General features: G+C 43.4%; 2 protein-coding genes across 2 annotated transcripts in view; both read left to right on the top strand.

The window, feature by feature from the left end:
• Positions 1-364: 364 nt before the first annotated feature.
• sf3b4 (splicing factor 3b, subunit 4) lies at positions 365-2,807 on the top strand (the record flags this gene model as incomplete). Its single annotated transcript, XM_014031339.1, is given in 5 exon segments — positions 365-493; positions 596-1,138; positions 1,374-1,541; positions 1,834-1,986; positions 2,514-2,807. Coding segments are annotated over 5 exon segments (1,124 nt in total), but the record flags the coding sequence as incomplete, so codon positions are not given.
• Positions 2,808-4,832: 2,025 nt separating this feature from the next.
• sv2a (synaptic vesicle glycoprotein 2A) overlaps positions 4,833-20,677 on the top strand; it is a 21,503-nt gene continuing 5,658 nt past the window's right edge. Inside the window, exons 1-10 of the mRNA XM_014031338.1 lie at positions 4,833-4,983; positions 10,498-11,235; positions 15,680-15,860; positions 16,758-16,909; positions 18,454-18,587; positions 18,691-18,780; positions 18,936-19,043; positions 19,486-19,574; positions 19,674-19,838; positions 19,927-20,060. Of these exons, the coding sequence (XP_013886792.1) occupies positions 10,626-11,235; positions 15,680-15,860; positions 16,758-16,909; positions 18,454-18,587; positions 18,691-18,780; positions 18,936-19,043; positions 19,486-19,574; positions 19,674-19,838; positions 19,927-20,060 (1,663 nt within the window). The 5' untranslated portion in view covers positions 4,833-4,983; positions 10,498-10,625. The remainder of the gene's footprint in view (positions 4,984-10,497; positions 11,236-15,679; positions 15,861-16,757; positions 16,910-18,453; positions 18,588-18,690; positions 18,781-18,935; positions 19,044-19,485; positions 19,575-19,673; positions 19,839-19,926; positions 20,061-20,677) is intronic.

Raw genomic sequence — 20,677 nt, 5'->3', positions numbered from 1 at the left:
ATTATTTTAACTAAAACATCCAGACTGATTATTTGACTCACTTTGTATAATTTAGAAATAGAATAATATTGTAAAAAAGTGTGTGAACCTTGTAGTGTTGAGGCAAAATTGAAAATCATAAATTAACAGAAAATAAACACATCCAGACTGATTATTTGACTCACTTTGTATAATTTAGAATTAGAATAATATTATAAAAAAGTGTGTGAACCTTGTAGTGTTGAGGCAAAATTGAAAATCATAAATTAACAGAAAATAAACACAATTTGATTTTACAGAGATTTTTTTTAATTTTATTTAAAAAGTCTATTATGTACACATTTGTTGGCTTATTTCACTWTGGATTTTATTCCTTTGTTTTCAGATGCCACTGTTTATGTTGGCGGCTTGGATGAGAAGGTGTCAGAGCCGTTACTGTGGGAGCTCTTTCTGCAGGCAGGTCCTGTGGTCAACACACACATGCCCAAAGACCGGGTCACAGGCCARCATCAAGGTGAATCTCAAACAACTTTTTGTGGCTCAGAGGATACCCCTGAAAGAAGTTTGTTCCCGAAGATTAAGTGTTTTTGTAAATAAAATCTTTCTCTTTGCCCAGGTTATGGCTTTGTGGAGTTCCTTAGTGAAGAAGATGCAGATTATGCCATTAAAATCATGAACATGATTAAGCTTTATGGAAAACCAATTCGGGTCAACAAGGCCTCAGCACACAACAAAAACCTGGATGTTGGTGCCAACATCTTTATCGGTAACTTGGACCCGGAGATCGATGAGAAACTGCTCTACGACACATTCAGTGCCTTTGGCGTCATTCTCCAAACGCCAAAGATCATGCGAGACCCGGACACCGGCAACTCCAAGGGTTATGCTTTCATCAACTTCGCCAGTTTTGATGCATCTGACGCGGCCATCGAGGCCATGAATGGTCAGTATCTGTGCAACCGGCCCATCACGGTGTCGTACGCCTTCAAGAAAGATTCCAAAGGGGAGCGCCAYGGCTCGGCTGCGGAGCGGCTGCTTGCTGCGCAGAACCCTCTCTCGCAGGCAGACAGACCTCACCAGCTGTTCGCAGATGCTCCACCACCACCATCTGCACCGACACCGGTCCTGACCTCACTGGGGCCAGCCATTCCTATTCCAGGTATGACTAAAAATCATTTGTTGTAGAAAACAGTTGTTAAACTCATGCACTGTTTGTTTATTTAAACTGTTTAAATGATTTTGCTAAAGTTTTTTTCTATCAATAACAATAATAAAGCAATCGATTGCAATTTCTAGTAATCAGCTCAACCAGAACACTTTGAGATTTGAGTATGAGTTCTGTTAAAATTTTTTCACTTCATTACATATTGTACTCTCCTTTTTTTTGTATACAGGTTTACCGCCTCCTGGTGCATTTCCTCCCGTTCCTCCACCCGGAGCGATGCCTCCAACGATGCCCCCATCGATGGGCATGCCTCCAACAGCAGGGGCACCAGGTCCACCGGTTACTGCTGGAGGACCTCCACCGGGTCCACCGCCTTTCCCAACCAATATGCCTCCAGGTATTTATTTATTTTTACTAATTAGTTATTTTATCTTGAATCCAAACTGGTGTAAGAGAAGAAGAGCCTTAAATGTAAATTGAATTTTCAAAGATAAAAACACTGAGCTTTCTTTTGATCTTGCTGGTCTACTATCTCTCTTGCTAAAAATGTATATAGAAAATACACTAAAATATGTGTTCACTTCTAATGTCATATTAAAATATTTTGTGAATATTTGGCACTTCCCTGAAATGATTTTGTCAAAGATAAAACAAATAGTAATTGAACGCACTCTGTTTGTGTCCCACAGGTATACCTCAGATGCCCATGCCACCTCCTGGTCCTCCTGGAATGGTACCTCCGGCTCCACCTGGCTCGGCTCAACGGGCCCCACTGCCCCCCAACATGCCCCCACCACCGCCTATGGGCATGCCGCCCAGAGCTCCGTTTGGACCTCCCATGGGTGAGAACTCTGGCACTTTTTCTAGATTTTTTTATTTTATTTTTATTTTTGGCAGAGGTAAAAGTCACTTTGGCTCACAATGAAAAAGACACTAAAGGCTGTACTGCACATAAAACACCAGCTCAGGTGGAAACATTTAAGTTATCTTGAAACAAATGTTGATAAATCAGAATTCTGTGTCTTATTACTGTGAAATTAAGGACGATCTCATAATGACTATTATTTGTTTGCAAGATGTGTGCACGAGAACTAAAAATGAGATTTTAAACGCAGCATGAATGCTTGAATGTTTGCTAAAATTTACAGAAATTGGGTTAAGCTGAAAAATAGGAACACTTAAAGAAAGAAAATGCCAGCTTTAAGCCAAAATAGCTAAATGCTAGCAAAAAACAAGCTAATAGCTAAAAGTAGCGAAAAGCCCAAAAGTAGTGATGATAACTAGCTAACAGTTTGTATCAGTGGCTWTAAAAATGTTTTCACTAAAACAAATCTCAAAGCCCTTTCATTCATCCCCTCCCCACCTGCAGGTATGAGAGGACCTCCTCCAATGCCGCCTCCAGGCTACGGCGCTGCTCCTCCCCGTCCACCTCCTTTTGGTTTCCAGAGAGCTCCTCCGATGCCACCGAGACCCCCAGGTGTCCCCCCTCGGGTTCCTTGAGAGCATTTAAAGCCACTGTAATCCCTGTCAGAAAGTCATTGATACTTTTTAAACTCATGTTTAGTTTTACTGACTTTTGTTATCGTGGAAATAATTTAACCACCTGTTTTTGTTTATTGTACAGACTAACAGAATTTGGCAAATAAATTTTTAGCACAACTTTTTTTTTGTTTTTAGTTGTTTGTTCCACCTAAATATCTTTTATAATGTTTGTTTAATAAGGTTGTTTCAGTAATGTGTTTACAGTAATGAGGTTTTGTTCTGAGACAAAGACAAATGTCTTTTTTCAGTATAAGATGATTTTCTTTAAAAAGTATTTGAAAGAAGGTGGCAAGTGATATGCATTTCTTTGAGGAAATAAAATTTAATGTATTTATATTTTGATCTTTAGTCTGGGGTGGTGGTCCCCCTGTTTAAAAAGGGGGACCGGAGGGTGTGCTCCAATTACAGGGGGGTCACACTCTTAAGCCTCCCTGGTAAGGTCTATTCAGGGGTCCTGGAGAGGAGGGTCTGTCGTATAGTCGAACCTCGGATTCAGGAAGAGCAGTGTGGTTTTCGTCCTGGTCGTGGAACACTGGACCAGCTCTACACCCTCAGCAGGGTCCTGGAGGGTGCATGGGAGTTCGCCCAACCGGTCTACATGTGTTTTGTGGACTTGGAGAAGGCGTTCGACCGTGTCCCAAGGGGGGCCTTGTTGGGGGTTCTCCGGGAGTATGGGGTACCGAGCCCTTTGATACGGGCTGTCAGGTCCTTGTACGACCGGTGTCAGAGTCTGGTCCACATTGCCGGCAGTAAGTCGGGCTCGTTTCCGGTGAGAGTTGGACTCCGCCATGGCTGCCCTTTGTCACCGATTCTGTTCATTACTTTCATGGACAGAATTTCTAGGCGCAGCAGAGGTGTTGAGGGGATCCGTTTTGGTGGCCTTAGGATCGCATCTCTGCTTTTTGCGGATGATGTGGTCCTGTTGGCTTCATCGGAACGAGATCTGCAGCTCTCGCTGGAGCGGTTCGTGGCCGAGTGCGAAGCGGCCGGGATGAGGCTCAGTGCCTCCAAATCCGAGGCCATGGTCTTGAGCCGGAAAAGGGTAGAGTGCCTTCTCCGGGTCAGGGGGGTCGTCCTGCCTCAAATGGAGGAGTTTAAGTATCTGGGGATCTTGTTCACGAATGGGGGAAGAACGGAGCGGGAGATCGACAGGCGGATTGGCGCAGCTTCTGCTGTAAAGCGGGTGCTGTACCGGTCCGTCGTGGTGAAGAGAGAGCTGAGTCAGAAAGCGAAGCTCTCGATTTACCGGTCGATCTACGTTCCTACCCTCATCCATGGTCATGAGCTTTGGGTCATGACTGAAAGAACGAGGTCCTGGATACAAGGGGCCTAAATGGGTTTCCTCCGCAGGGTGGCTGGGCTCTCCCTTAGGGATAGGGTGAGAAGCTCGGTCATCCGGGAGGGACTCAGAGTAGAGCCGCTGCTCCTCCACGTTGAGAGGAGCCAGTTGAGGTGGCTCGGGCATCTGGTAAGGATGCCTCCTGGACGCCTCCCTGGTGAGGTGTTCTGGCACGTCCCACCGGGAGGAGGCCCCGAGGAAGACCCAGGACACGCTGGAGGGACTATGTCTCTCGGCTGGCCTGGGAACGCCTTGGAGTTCCCCCGGAGGAGCTGGAAGAAGTGGCTGGGGAGAGGGAGGTCTGGGCCTCCCTTCTGAAGCTGCTGCCCCTGCGAMCCGAYCCCGGATAGGCGGAAGAAAATGGATGGATGGATGGATTTTGATCTTTTTCTTCAAAATTCAGGGTTTGAAGTGTTTCCCCATTTTTTTCCATCAACTTCACTGTCACTCACATTTCAGCAGAAGTTATGTTAATGTTTTAGAAAAACAAAGATAAGTGCAAAGCCCATTAAGCGTGGGTTCACATCCCTGATGGCGAATGAGGTGGTTGGCATGGCAACGGGAGTCAGGGCGCCTGCGCACGTTTGATCGTGCGTCCTAACGAGTTGCACACATTCACAGAAAAGTGTTGGGGGTGTGCTAAATTGAAAATTTCCATGAACTATAAGTGGAATTAAGGAGATTAAAATGAACGTTTTGGGAGTTTAAAAAAAAATTCCGCAAAACTGAGCGCAAATCTGCGCCAAACACCTGGAGACGCGGAGGGATGGAGTCACGCGCGCGTGGGGGGAGGGGACCCACAGATCGTCAGTGAGTGGATGGCGTGGGCTTCTCTCCTCCGAAGCGCGCATCATCATCATCATCATCATCGCTCGGTTCCTCCTGTACGCATCCTCCTCCTCTTCCTCCTCCATCCTCTCCATCTCCGCGCTGAAGAGGAGCGCTGTCGGGCTTTAAGGTGAGGAAAACCCTGCTGATCATTTGTCAGCTGGTTTAAAGCTGCGAATACTTCCTTTTCCTTTTTAATTTGAAAAAAAAAAAAAAAAAAAAAAAAAGACGCGATGGGTGTGCGCTCATCGGCTCTACTCACGTTTCGGTTCGGTTTTTGTGAATCGGGCCTGGGATCTGATCCGAGTCGTGACGAGCTGCTTGCGCCGTGTGATTTCAAAGAATGAGCGCATCTGTCGGGCTGCAGACCCGGACACTCTGAGCTGCTGCTCGGGACTGAATCGGCCGCATGTGGAGGCTGAATTGGTTCGTTAGCGCGACGAGGCCTGGGTTCTGATTTATTTATTTATTTATTTWTTTTATTTCTTTCTTCACCGAGGACTAGATTGCTCTTTGATTCACCCTGTTGCTGCTGACGGAGCTAAATCACCACATAATTATTCTGCAGGTTTATTATTGGACCTTTCAGGGAGAACTCGTTTTTAATTGGCAGATTGTTTATCAGAACACACCGTACAGATGTGAAAAAAAGCTTCTACTTCCAATTAAAATAGCGCCGGTGCTGCTACTGATTCATTTAAATGGAGGAGAGAGAATAAAGACAACAACWGAAAGGGGTGTTTCTCCGAGGGAGCAATAAAAAAAGCAATCCTCTTCATCCTCAGGCCTTCCTCTTCCTCACCCCCTATGTTTTACAGGCTGTCAGCTTGACAGCAGAGATAAAGTGTGAGAAACAGCCTATCTATCTATCTATCTATCTATCTATCTATCTATCTATCTATCTATCTATCTATCATTTTAAATTAAAACAGGCTGCTACAGTTTTTCTCAGTTGCTTTGGTGCAATTCTTGATTAATTTTTGACATTTTCTCAGAAAAAAAAAGCAAACAGCAAAAACTGATTACGTCCAAAACCCAGTTTCTCGCTCAAAATTTCGAGTTTATCTCGCAAAACTACATTTATGTGTCAGTGAGTGTGTCAGTGCTACCGCAACGACAAGTCTCTGTGTCGTTGTGTGCGGATAAGGGAGTCAAATTGATTTGTCGTGTTGTGAATATGACGTTGCACTCTGAAGGATGTTCTGATTTAAACTATTGCTACATTTCTTACAACTATTGTAAATTTTAACGGTGGGAGCTGCATTGCAAGAGACTGGGCGTGATTCACATTTATGGTTTTACTGTTGTCATAACAGTCGAGTGGAGATACTTTCCATCTTATGGTGAGAACAATTCCTCAGAGTGTTTGAGGAATGGGGAGTAGAGTGAGGGAAATTTTATCAGCATCGTGTTGTGAGTTACAAACCATTGCCTGATGATGTTGGACCTATCAGATTGTCTTTCTGATCTGAGAAATAAGAAAACTGTAAAGTGATAGCTTAGGGTTTTGTGGAAAGGTTATGAATCATCAGTATCTTACCTGTTAGCTCTTTGAACACTTTGAGTTTGGAGAAGTGTTTTATTTTCGACTGAGCTAAGTGGAGTTTTATACAGGTTTTTGCAAACAAATGTTTTTATAAACATTTACGACACTGTCTTTTTTGCGTTACACAATCATTTACAAAGACTTCTGTGCTTATTTGTAGGTGTGCACAGTAGTGATTTTGTTGCAACCTGAAGCACCTTCTGCAGTAGGGGTTGGGTAATATTGGCAAAAAAATTAATCACGATTAATTGTGGTATTTAGCCAATAACGATTAATTTGACGATTAATCCCCTGGAGTCCCTGGACACCCTTATTTTGTAGTCACATGACCAATTTAGTGGGAAAGATTTGCTCTTGGTAAAAAATTGTTCCAAATTGTGTGAAAAATACAGACTTCAGGCTATACATCAAATTTTAAATTGTATTGCTAGATGAATAAATTACAGAACTTTGTTTTTAATGTTCGTCATATTTGAAGCGGAGAGGACTGAGCGGACTGACCGGAGTAATCCCCAGTTGGTCTGCCTGGTGGCGTTAATCGTATTAATTGTCAAGTGCCAAAAAGTAATCGATTAATGTTTTTCTGACCATTAATTGCACACGATACGATTGTGCCCAACCCTTTCTGCTGGAATAATGTGAAGCTAAAGGGTTTAAAACAAGTGTTTGCATGTTCCATTGGGGAAACTTTGAGTTTGGAGCAGTTTTAAGATGGCACCTCATTCAGAGATGTTATCTCATCAGTCTGGTCAACTGAGTTTGGTCAAAGAACTGTCTGCAGCAGGTAAAACATCACGTATTAATCTTACCACAGAACTCCACTCTAAAATTTCTGCACTATCCCTTTAAGCATATGAGTGACACCTCCTGTAGAATGAGTGAGCAATCTGAAAATGCTGACTGAATACAGTTTGGTTATTTTTGGAGGAGAAAAAACAGCAGGCCTCGTCAACGATGATCAACTTCAGGATCGGACATTTTATTCTCTCTGACCAGGTCTGTTGGGTTTCTTTCATCTGAAGCTGACAGGAAATGATCTGCTGCCCCGTGACTGGAACTGGATCTCTGGATAAAACACAACAATATAACCAAATCAATACACGCAGAGACTGGCAAGCCATTTAGTGTTGACAAATTCAATGTAAACCAGAAAATAAATTAGTTTAAGTGTGACATAATCTACCCATATGCAGAAATAMAAAGCTATTAGACTAGACAGAAAATGTATATTTGTCTCTATGTGTCCAAGTTTTGGWTTTGTGACCTGTCCAGGGTGTCCCCTGTCCTCTGTGATCTGGAAAATAGAAGCGGGTTAAAATAAATCAATGGATGGACAGACAGACATTAGCTCATCACTTTGGTCAGAATGAAAGTATTTCTCCAAACTGAGAGCTATCTCCAGCAGATAAGATATTAATTATTCATAATTTTTCCACAGAACCCCACTTCAATAGGTTTAATGCATCCCTTTAACATCTGGACTGTCTGGATCTAAAGCTTTAGAACTAWAAAGAGTTTCAGGGCTGGAATTTCAATGTTTGTGCAGACAGAACTAAACTAAGGATGTTGCATCTATTTTTTATGTGAGAAAAGATTTGATGTGTGCCAAGAGATTACTACAGTGACCAATAACAGGTTTTTAAACATACATTACAAACTTGAAAATATCCACCAACATAACTGCCAGAATGAACATTTTTAAGTTCAATGTGCCGCTCTGATGTTGTTTTAATAAAGTCAAGTTGGCGTTTTTTAAACTAAATGTGGCATGTTCAAAACAAAATGATTGAAATTCTTCTATTACTGTAGTTATCAAATTGAAATATTTCCAGTTTTTTGTATGACATTGCAAAGAATTTACAGAGACGTTTCATCAAGAGGTCCTGACTTCCAGGTCTTTTTTATTGGCTATAGAAAAGCTGTTTATCACTTGCTCTATTTTTATGATCATCTGTTTAGTTCTGTGCATATTGAACCTACTTTCCATTTAAAAAAATGCTTGGCCTGGCCCGTTATTACCTGTCAGAGGTTGTTTATGAAGCCCTGGTGGAAAGTACAGTGACGTCTCATGATCGTCTGTCTGCTGCTTCGCTGCAGCACTAATTCAAAGTGWCATGTTGTCTTATTGCACGGTCACCCCGAGGCACAGAGTCCCGACACACAAGCATATGGACGTGCGTCGGGCTCATCAGCTGCAGGAACATGTTGGAGCCTTAAAAAGGTTCTTTAAACAACAGGTTTCTGTAGAACGATCCTGCAGCAGACGGGTAAAACAGACGTCTTTTGTTTTTTAATTTCAAGGCTCATTTGCTGTGGGACTTATCTCATCTGCACTGCTAATGTATTATCATCAACCTGGTCTTTAACTGTATCAACAAGGTTTGACGCAGTAGGCTTTTGCTAAGTTGCTTCCTTTTTTGATATTCACTGTATTATTACTGTTTAACTTTCATTACTGAAACACTCAGAGGATTTTKGGCCTTATTTTGGAATATAGGGCAAGATTTGGGAATTTTTAAAAACTAACTTCGTGCAGAAGCGATAGTGTAAAAACACTAAAACAATTTGTGCAGCTCTTCATCTAAATGTGAGGCACTCAAAGCACCAAGAAAGTTCCAACAAGGCTTGATGTCTCGTCTCTTAACTGCAACTCAGACCTTTCAGTGACTCAGCAGAGAGCACAYGCTGGGTGGACACTGAAATAGCAACAGGTATAAAATGAAATAAAATTACTACAGGTGGGTGTTTGATTTGTTATAAGAAAGGGAAAATAACATATCAGGGAGATAAAAATAAATTTTATTATTATTATTACCAAAACAGGAATCAGGATATGTTGCCACAAGTTCGGGAAATTGTAGGTGAAATTGTGTGGCTGCGTATTTAAAATTTTTGCATATTACAAGAGTAGCTGTGTTCATTCCAAAGCTGAATCAAAATAGTAGGCTAACTCCCATATGATGGTGAGCAACAACAAGGCACAACAAGGCTTTTACAAGGGAACGCAATAAGTATTGTGAAGTACAAGAAAAAAAATCCCCCATGTCCCCTTGAGGGGCGGGCTCTGTAGTGACATGCCACAATGATGCAGCTTTATTTGTGACCCTCCGTCACTCCTGAAGAAAAATTTTAGTATGTTTATCTAACACACAACAAGCTTGGTTGTTTTGGTGTTTGGCTCCATCATTGTGCCTGGTATTGATGATGATGATGATGATGATGATGATGATAATAATATTGATGATGATGATGATGATAATAATATTGATGATGATGATGATGATGATGATGATGATGCCTTTATTGTCATTGTACGGAGCACAATGACATTACATTTAAGAACACCCATTCAAGAAGACATAGACATGACAAAACATTGGGGAACAGGTGTACAGGTCATGCAGCAACCAGCAGGCGTCGCACTACCTTTAAAAAGAAAAACGAAAAAAACCACAGACGGTTAGATGAGGAAGAAAAACAAAGCATCATATTATATCAATGAAATATGAGACACTATGGTGCTTATAAATAAAAACCTCTACAAGCAAGAGCACATTTATTAGCCAGAGGAGTAAGTAAATTGCTCACTCCAGGCTAGGGTCCGTCAGACAATCATTTGGGAATTTATTTGTAGTTTTGGGATTTGTGGTTGATTAATTGAAATTTAAACATGTTCTGATGTTTTATACTTTGTTTATTTACTTAAACAGAAATATAAGAGAATCTATAAGTCTCTATTTAACATGTGCCCCGCTCCAGCAGTATAAACACAATGTTTTATATGTCAGGTATGTAGAACTGTATTATGGGTACTTTCTTGTTTACTAGGCTATCATATTTGGTGTGTGACGGTTTACTATAAAATCAATGCTAAGCTTTACCGTTTTGTCCCCTGAGACGGGATGGGTCACAGCACTGTGATAATCTTTGTAAGTGTGCGAATAAACATTCAAAGTGGAGTAATGGACCGGTTTCCTCTTGAAACCTCTCCTCTTCAGTAGGAATTAAGATTTCCAAAAATGTAATCTAATGTTGTTGGCTGTTTTACTTGTTTATAAATCTTAATTGAACTTTTTCAAATGTTCATTTTCTCCTCAGGCACAAGAAGAGCCTGTTGTCAGTCAACACTCCAACTGGAGTACATCCTGACCAGCCTGAAGCCCCAACACATTCAAGGGGCCTCTCAGCTTGACCTTTGACCTCACTTCTTCTGAATCTTCTCAAAAATGGAGGACGGCTACCAAAACCGGACTGCCTTCATGAAAGGTGCCAAAGACATTGCCAAAGAAGTCAAGCGGCAAGCTGCTAAGAAGGTGGGCCGCTCCGTGGATCGGGTGAACGACGAGTACAGCCGGCGATCCTACAGCCGCTTTGAGGAAGACGAAGATGATGACTACCCCATGCAGGGGAGCCAGGATGGAGGCTACTACCGCAGCGATAGCCAGGCAGCCAACGATGATGAGGGCGGCCACAGCGACTCCACRGAGGGTCATGACGAGGACGACGAGATCTACGAGGGCGAGTACCAAGGGATACCCAGAGCTGATTCAGGGAAGGGAAGCCTGGGGGGAGGTCCGGGATCCATGGCAGCCGGAGCCCAGGAGTTCAGAGATATCGGGGTGTCGGAGGCCCAGAGGAGGAAGGACCAGGAGGAGCTGGCTCAGCAGTATGAGACCATTTTACAAGAATGTGGTCATGGCAAGTTCCAGTGGTCCTTGTACTTTGTGCTGGGCCTGGCTCTCATGGCAGACGGCGTAGAAATCTTTGTGGTGGGGTTTGTCCTTCCCAGTGCAGAGAAGGACATGTGTCTGTCTGAGCCCAACAAAAGCATGCTTGGTAAGACTTAAATGTGATACATGCTCAGTATAACAACACATTTTACGTTCATTAAATAATAAAATATTTTTCGTTAACCAATACACAAACAGTAGTGATGTATTCGAGGGCTCTGTAGCTTCAAGTGTAGTTCTTGGACTATTTAAAACTCCTAAATGAGTCATTGTTGCTCTTGGCCGTTTGCGCCTTCATCACACTAATCACACATTTATTTTGAGCCAGCACACTAGCAGCAGGGTCTGTCAGATAAGAGAGTTCCAGAWACTATGGAGATTTCAAGAGGTGGAGCTTAGACATCATCGTTTTAAAAAGATTGCATTACTTGTTTTCAAAAAAATATAATTTTTATGTTGCATACTCAGATAAAAACGTTCCCATGTGGATAACCCACAACTCTTCAAAATTTGTACTTTTGCTTTTTTGTAGGTAATATATTTGAGGTAAATGAATGGCAGCATTTTGGTGTTTTAAAGTACCTGTGATATTCATATCCTTCAAATACAAAAAGTCAAAGAAAACATCTTTATATTAATGAACCTTGGCAAGTTATGCAATTTTACTCATTTTGTCACATAACTACCATATTGAACTTGGCTCACCCTAAGTGAAACAGGAAGTGATATCAAAGGGGAACTCTAAGAATGGGAACCGTCTGGTCTTTATTTAATGAAACAACAATATTTGAACTCTGACTGTTCTTCATCTCTCTTTGACAGTGATTAAAAACAATTGAATGACACATCAGATTGTTTTCTACAGTCTGTGTCGTTGTTCACTGAAGCAATGCCCTGTTTACATTCAGACATTCCCCTTTGACATCTCTTCCTGTTACGTCACATGCAAATAGCTCAACAACCATTTATCCCAGAGGCTTGAAACCTTTTTTTTGCAATATGTTAGCAATGTTATCTTTCCAAAAATTCATATTTATTACAAAAAATGATGTCACAGGCAGTTTAAAATGCATTGGCTAATTTTTTTTTGACAGGAAACAAACAAAAAGATATATTCACGTTTACCTTTAAAACAGGGCCAATAGAAAGAACATGTGTTCAACAGTAAATATAGAAGTTTAAATCTCAAATTCTGGAATTGACATGGGCTGCTGCCTTATCATGGTGGAGAGGTTTGAGTGTCCCAATGATCCTAGGAGCTATGTTGTCGGGGGCTTCATGCCCCCCAGTAGGGTCACCCAAGGCAAACAGGTCCTAGGTGAGGGATCAGACAAAGTGCAGCCCAAAGACACCTATGATGAGTGCCATAAATTGATTCAGTGTTCCCTTGCCCGGACGCGGGTCAATGAGGTCCCACTCTGGAGCCAAGCCTGGAGGTGGGGCACGTTGGCAAGTGCCTGGTGGCCGGGCTTTTGCCCATGGAGCCCAGTCGGGCACAGCCCGAAGAGGAGACGTGGGTCCCCCTTCCCATGGGCTCACCACCTGTGGGAGGAGCAGTAGGGTTCGGGTGCAATGTGTGTTGGGCAGTGGTCGAGGGTGAGGACCTTGGCGGTCCGATCCTCGGCTACAGAAGCTGGCTCTAGGGACGTGGAATGTCACCTCTCTGGTGGGGATTGAGCCTGAGCTGGTGTGTGAGGTTGAGAGGTTCCAATTAGATATAGTCGGACTCACCTATTCACACCTCTCTGGAACCAGTCTCCTTGAGAGGGGTTGGACAATCTTCCAATCTGGAGTTGCCCATGCTGAGAGGCGCCGAGCTGGAGTGGGCATAATTTTTGTCCCCCATCTCAGTGTCTGCACGTTGGGGTTCACCCCAGTGAAAGAGAGGGTAGACTCTCTCTGCCTATGGGTGGGGGGACGGGTCCTGACTTTGATTGTGCCTATGCGCCTAACAGCAGTTCAGATTACCCACCCTTTTTGGAGTCCTTGGAGGGGGTGCTGGAGAGCGCTCCTAATGGGGACTCCCTCATTCTACTGGGGGACTTCAACGCTCATGTGGGTAATGACAGTGAGACCTGGAGAGGCGTGGTTGGGAGGAACGCCCCTCCGATCTGAACCTGAGCGGAGCTTTGTTATTGGACTTCTGTGCTCATCATGGATTGTCCATAACGAACACCATGTTCAAGCATAAGGGTGTCCATATGTGCTCTTGGCACCAGGACACCCTAGGCTGCAGTTCGATGATCGACTTTGTTGTCATTTCATCTGATCTGCGGCCGCATGTTTTGGACACTTGGGTGAAGAGGGATAGAGCTGTCAACTGACCACTACCTGGTGGTGAGTTGACTCCGTTGGTGGGGTAGGATGCCAATCAGACAAGGCAGACCCAAACGTATAGTGAGGGTCTGCTGGGAACGTCTATCAGAGTCTCCCATCAGACAGAGCTTCAATTCCCACCTCCGGAGAACTTCRAACACATTCCGGGGTAGGTGGGGGACATTGAGTCCTAGTGGGCCATGTTCCATACCTCCATARTCGAGGTGGCTTACCTGCRCTGTGGCTGTAAGGTTGTCGGTGCCTGTCATGGCGGCAACCCTTCAACCAGCTGGTGGACATCGGCAGTGAGGGATGCTGTCAGGCTGAAAAAGGAGTCCTATCGGGTCTTTTTGGCCTGTGGGACTCCGGAAGCAGCCGATAGGTATCGGCAGTCCAAGCGGATTGCGGCTCGGGTGGTTGCTGAGGCAAAAACTCGGGCATRGGAGGAGTTCGGAGAGGCCATGGAAAAAGACTTCCGTATGGCTTTGAGGCGATTCTGGTCCACCATCTGGCATCTCGGGGTGAAAGTGGTTTGTCAATAACACTATTTATGGTGGGGATGGTGTGCTGCTGACCTCAACTCGGGATGTTGTGGGTCAGTGGGTGGAATACTTCAAAGACTTCCTCAATCCTGCCAACATGTCTTCCCATGAGGAAGCCGAGCCTGAAAACCCTGGGTTGGACTCTCCAATCTCTGGTGCCGAGGTCACCGAGGTGGTTAAAAAGCTCTTCGGTGGCAAGGCGCCGTGGGTGGATGAGATTCGCCCGGTGTTCCTTAAGGCTCTGGATGTTGTGGGCTTGCATTGGTTGATGCAACTCTACAATATCGCGTGGACATCGGGGGCAGTTTCCTGGATTGGCAGACCGGGGTGGTGGTCCCCCTATTTTAAAAGGGGGACCACAGAGTGTGTTCCAGTTATAGGGGGATCACACTTCTGAGCCTCCCTGGTAAGGTCTACTGTATTCTGGGGTTCTGGAGAGGAGGGTCCATCAGATAGTTGAATCTCAAATTCAGGAAGAGCACTGTGGTTTTCATCCTGGTCGTGGAACAGCGGACTCTACACCCTCAGCAGGGTCCTGGAGGGTGTGTGGGAGTTCGCCCAACCAGTCAACATGTGTTTTGTGGACTTGGAGAAGGCGTTCGACCGTGTCCCTCGGGGACTCCTGTGGGGGGTACCAGGCCCATTGATATGGGCTGTTAGGTCCCTGTACGACTGGTGCCAGAGCTTGGTCCGCATTGCTGGTAGTATGTCAGACTCGTTTCCGGTGAGAGTTGGACTCCGCCAAGGTTGCCCTTTGTCACCGATTCTGTTCATACAGTAACTTTTATGGACAGAATTTCTAGATGCAGCCAAGGTGTTGAGGGGATCCTTTTTGGTGACCTTAGGATCACGTCCCTGCTTTTTGCGGATATTATGGTCCTATTGGCTTCATCAGATYGTGATCTTCAGCTCTCACTGGRGTGGTTCACAGCCGAGTGTGAAGTAGCCGGGGTGAGGATCARTGCCTCCAAATCCGAGATCATGGTCGTGAGCCGGAAACGGTAGCGTGCTGTCTCCATGTCGGGGAGGAGGTCCAGCCCCAAGTGGAGGAGTTTAAGTATCTCGGGGTCTTGTTCACGAATAAGGGAAGAATGGAGCGGAAGATCGACAGGCGGATTGGTGCTGCATCTGCAGTGATGGGGGGTGCTGTACTGGTCTGTCGTGGTGAAGAGAGCTGAGCCAGAAGGCGAAGCTCTCGATTTACCAGTCAGTCTACGTTCCTACCCTCATCTATGGTCACGAGCTTTGGGTAGTGACCGAAAGAACGAGATCACAGATACAAGCAGCCAAAATGAGTTTCCTTCGCAGGGTGTCTGGAGGTGAGAAGCTCAGTCATCTGGGAGGGACTCAGAGTAGAGCCGCTGCTCCTCCATGTCGAGAGGAGCCAGTTGAGGTGACTCAGGCATCTGGTTAGGATGCCTCCTGGACGCCACCCTGGTGAGGTGTTCCGGGCACGTCCCGCTGGGAGGAGGTCCAGAGGAAGACCCAGGACATGCTGGAGGGACTATGTTTCTCAGCTGGCCTGGGAACGCCTTGGGATTCCCCCGGATGAGCTGGCCCAAGTGGCTGGGGAGAGGGAAGTCTGGGTTTCTCTGCCTAGGCTGCTGCCCGTGACCCGACCCCGGATAAGCGGCAGAAAACGGACGGACGGTCATGTTTCAAACTTTTCTGTTTTGTTTGCTTCTTCACCAGGGCTCATTGTATATTTTGGGATGATGGTCGGAGCTTTCCTCTGGGGGGCTCTGGCGGACCGGATAGGCCGTCGACAGTCTCTTCTCATCTCTCTCTCCATCAACAGCGTCTTCTCCTTCTTCTCATCCTTCGTTCAGGGTTACAGCACCTTTCTGTTTTGCCGTCTCCTCTCGGGTGTTGGGTAATTACAAATCTCACATTTTTAAATCTGAATATATATATAAGTCTAATTTTGATTTCTAATTTGCTGCACTTATTATTCAGTTGAATACAGAATAATACACATCATTACAAACACCTGTTTAATACAGTATAATAGAGTTAAACTTCTGAATAAGTGAAACATGATGTTGTATATTGTTAATCTGAGCAGAACATTACATTATTTCACTTAAGCTGACAGTTTTAGTGCTGCAGATGACAAGTGTCACAAAACAAACTGCTTCCTGACTTATCCTCTGCTTTAGTGAACTGGTAAATTAAAAAGTCAGCAGAATTCCTGCTGCATTCAAATCAATCATGTCCCCACTGAGCACACACACAAGTAATGCTTTAGGATCTTGAGCCACCCCCTCTAATTTCTTTATAATGACAAAGAGTCACATTTTAATGCATTGGTTTTCAGAAGTTTTTTTCTCATGGGAATTTCTGCTTTTTTATTTTTTTGCACGGATTCAGTCAAATTCTGCAAAGTTTCATAAAAAAATCTGCCTAGTAGTATACAAAACATTTGGCTAAATAATAAAAAACAGCTCATTTTAAATTCAGGGTTTTCGTTTGAATCCCAATAGRTGGTGCTTTATGAAGTTTTTCCTCATGAAATATAATTTATGTATGCTTTAGATCTACTGTTATGTTCAACCAAATCTTATTGTATAAATAAGTGACTCTTTTGTTTGGTTGTGTTTTGTTCTCAGCACTAAATTCCAGCAGTTAGCATATTAAATACAGTGGTTTAAAATAAGTTTACGCACTTTTTAGATTATCCAGTTTGAAATAAAAGACCGTTCCTTCTAACTTAAAACGTTATCTTCAGTAAACTTCACCTGTGGGCTCCGTTGGTCTCTGWATTTTACAGAATCGGTGGTTCAATCCCCATCGTCTTTTCCTACTACTCTGAGTTTCTGGCCCAAGAGAAACGTGGCGAGCACCTCAGCTGGCTCTGCATGTTCTGGATGATTGGGGGAATCTACGCTTCAGCTATGGCCTGGGCTATCATCCCACACTATGGTAGGTGTGAAATTAAAATAGTTGCAGCTTAAAAGCTTTAATAACTTCTGTAGCATGAAAAGAAAGTCCTTGAGCTCCTGTTTAGTTTCTCAGCAGTGTTGGACTTTGCATTCAGCTTAACAAAATGAGAAGCACACCTGTCCACTATGAGTTTAAATCAACTTMCAACAAGTTTCAGCGGAATAGAACACGTTTTTATTAACAACAAAGCCACTTATWACACCAACTCAGTGTGAGTCAACACCACAAACACACATCTCTATTCATCACTATTTTTGGTTTAGTTTTGTAAATGAGCCAGGAATGTGGGTGGGAYAGCAGAGGGAATCCGATTTTTGGCAAAGACTTTCTGGGTAATTAGTTGATGTTGTTGGAAAAAAAAACAAATGTTAACGAGCTTTTTAAAAGTACATTAAGAAACTTAAATAAAAGGAATTCAGTTTACAAACATGGTCTGTAATGTGCAGAAATCTGAATGACATGCCAACACGGGGTCAGTGATCCAATCCTAATCTATGTTGTTTATCTTCCATAGTCTTTATGTCTTGCTTTTGCTTAAATTTGAACATTTTGGATCATCTAATCTGGCAATTTTGGTGCAAATAATAGATTAATACAAGATGGCACTCTGGTGTTAGCAARCTACCCTCCATACAACCCACATTTAGAATTTCTATAAATATTGTAAAGACAAKGAACATGGCTCTACCAAAGAGTAACAAAAATGGTATACTCATAAAGGAACGACTCTCTAAAGTTGAGCTCACTCTGTTTTATCCCARATAGATAGTTCCACCTCACATCAACCTGAGGTCCTATAGGACCAGGAGCCTGAGGGGTTTTGTGATGTTTCTTAGATGTTCCTAGGACTGTGYTCTTCTGGACAGAGATCTCTGAGTTTGTTGCTGGGACCTGCTGGAGCCACTCTACCAGTCTGGGAGTCACAGCCCCCGTTGTACACTGACAACCACTGAGGTCTTACTCCACAACCTCTCTAATTCAGAAATCTGGGTGGTTGGAGCAGTGGTATTGTTGCGTGACTTGGAAAAAGAAGATCAAMGGTTCAAACCTCCGTGCAGATTTTATGTTAAACCTTGGTGCATAATGAACAACCTGCATTTAAATTATGCTAACATAGCTTAGTTGGACCATGGATTAACAAGGTACATGTCAGATATTGGAGATCCAGGACATTCTAATGAGAAATGGGCTTTTGGAACAAACAATGTGTGACTGAGGCCAAAGAACTTAAGGGCAGCAGAAGRGTTAACACAGTTGGACTCCTACTATACAGCAAGCCTAGATGGACAATGTGGGAAGGATGTGGGAACAATGGAAAYTTTGAAACGCAACATTCAATGTGACTAAGAAGTGTTCCAACAACAAGGCTAAAGACACCAGGTTAAGGACGCATCCCCATCGTTCAAAGATACCCAGCCCCACTGAAAAGCCTCGATGAATACAAGACCAGCTGACCTGAGACTTCATAGTGCATCAAAAATGAAGCAATTCTTTTGTGAAATGTTTTTCTTCTTCCCTTGCAGGCTGGAGTTTCCAGATGGGCTCAGCGTATCAGTTCCACAGCTGGCGTGTGTTTGTGTTGGTGTGTGCGTTTCCGTCTGTCGCGGCCATCGCTGCTCTCAACGCCATGCCCGAGAGCCCGCGATTCTACTTAGAGGTCAGCCGATGAGCCTGTTAACGACTCACATATAAATATATCTGCTATGTTTTACCAATAAATGCACAATTACTGTTCGTCTTTTTCGATCTCTTTTGATCAGAACGGCAAGCACGACGAGGGCTGGATGATTTTGAAGCAAGTCCACGACACAAACATGAGAGCTAAAGGACACCCAGAGAGGGTGTTTACTGTGAGTATCTATGAGGAAAATACTCTATACTTACTCTTCTGTCAGGTTATGATTAATGGAGCTTCAGTGAATATGTTTTTTAGAAGAATCCCCACTTTTAGTCCATTGATTGTCACAATCAAAACCTTTAATAACTTGTACCTGTTTGATCGAAGGTCACCACAATTAAGACGGTGAAGCAGATTGATGAGTTGGTGGACATTGGTGCTGAAACCCCAGTCTGGCAGCGCTACAGACTGAAAATTATGAGCCTTTCTCAGCAGGTCAGCGAAACTCCTGAAACTACAAACATGGCAGACATCATCTTAATCAGTTCAAACAAATTTTACCTGCTGTACTTTTATTGCATACWAGGGATTTTACAGCTTAGACCTGCCTGAAGGAACATTTGTGAAGTTAAGGAAACAATGTTGAAACATATACTTTTATTTAAACACTTACTTTTATTTAAACACATTAAGATTCCTTTTTAACCATTACACATAACTGCATCTTCACTGCTCTGCATGAAGCTTTAAACCAGATTTCTGACCAATCTTGATTTGCATTCAGCCTACTTTCTGCTACTTTCTGCAGCCTCCACCTACCATCCACCTACATTTTTACGCCTACTGAATAAAAAGTCATGAGTAATTTGGAACTGAAGTTCATTAAAGTTTGTCCAGCACTCAGAAATCTGTAACATTTTCTTCCTTTGCATTGCAGATCCGGAACAACATCCTCGCCTGCTTCAGCCCCGAGTATAAACGGACAACCTTCATGCTCATGGCTGTTTGGTTCAGTATGTCTTTCAGGTAAAACACAAAGAACACAGAAACTTTACATGATCCTTTGGTCACGATGTTTTCTGTGCTTTATCTTTTTCCTTTGTTTTGTCTCTCTCGCCCTTGCAGCTACTACGGCCTGACGGTGTGGTTCCCTGACATGATCAAGTACATCCAGAAGCAGGAGTACGAGTCCCGTACCAAGACCTTCACTAAGGAGCGAGTGGAGCACGTCACATTTAACTTCACCCTGGAAAACCAAGTTCATCGTGAAGGACATTATTTCAACGACAAGTAACTCAGTTTTAGGGTTAATCTTCATAAAAAGCATCCAGCTGTTGTAAAACGTTTCTGATCGACCTAAAAAAAACTCTGTCCACAGGTTCCTGAATCTGAAGATGAAGTCRATGGTGTTTGAAGACTCGGTGTTTGAGGAGTGCTACTTTGAGGACATCACCTCCACGCACACGTTCTTCAGGAACTGCACTTTCATCGCCAGTTTGTTTTACAACACAGGTAAAAATAACTGGGCTGAATGATCAAAGGTGGAGTTCGGTGAAGCCGTCAAAGGAGAATAAATTCTCTTGATTATACTGAGGCCTGTTATTAGCTGCAGGCTTGGACTTTTATTTTATAAGTATCACGACTACCACAACACTTTAAAATAGTGTGTGCTGTATCAGCATTCTCACAAATCAAAGATGTAATATATTTGTGAACTAATAGATTTACTTCATTCAAGGTACAGCAAACATTTAAGTTTGCAGTCTTGAAGCCATCACGAATATATGATGGTTGCAAAGATTGTGAAGTAAAACAAAACAAAACAGAAAAAGCAGAAAAATCCTCACTAACAAACCTTTGAGGCTCTTCTTTTTCTTATAGAAAAACCTTTGTGGGTCATTTTCATCCCTGCTTTGCTTTTATCTGGTCAGGTTAGACGTAGATCATTGTAATTTACTGAAAGCCGTTTTAAAGCAGACAAAACACAGTGTTCATCAATCACAGCAGTGCTCTGTTAAGTGGTAACCATGAGTTACGCTGCAGCAGCAAGACTCATAACCATAGCAACACAAACAAATCCATCTCAGAGAGAGAGAGAGAGAGAGAGAGAGAGAGAGAGAGAGAGAGAG

Source organism: Austrofundulus limnaeus, unplaced genomic scaffold (genome assembly GCF_001266775.1).
Source record: "Austrofundulus limnaeus strain Quisiro unplaced genomic scaffold, Austrofundulus_limnaeus-1.0 Scaffold1228, whole genome shotgun sequence".
NCBI lineage: Eukaryota > Metazoa > Chordata > Actinopteri > Cyprinodontiformes > Rivulidae > Austrofundulus > Austrofundulus limnaeus.
The sequence above is the reverse complement of the archived record's forward strand: the minus strand, read 5'-3'. Positions and strand labels throughout refer to the sequence as shown.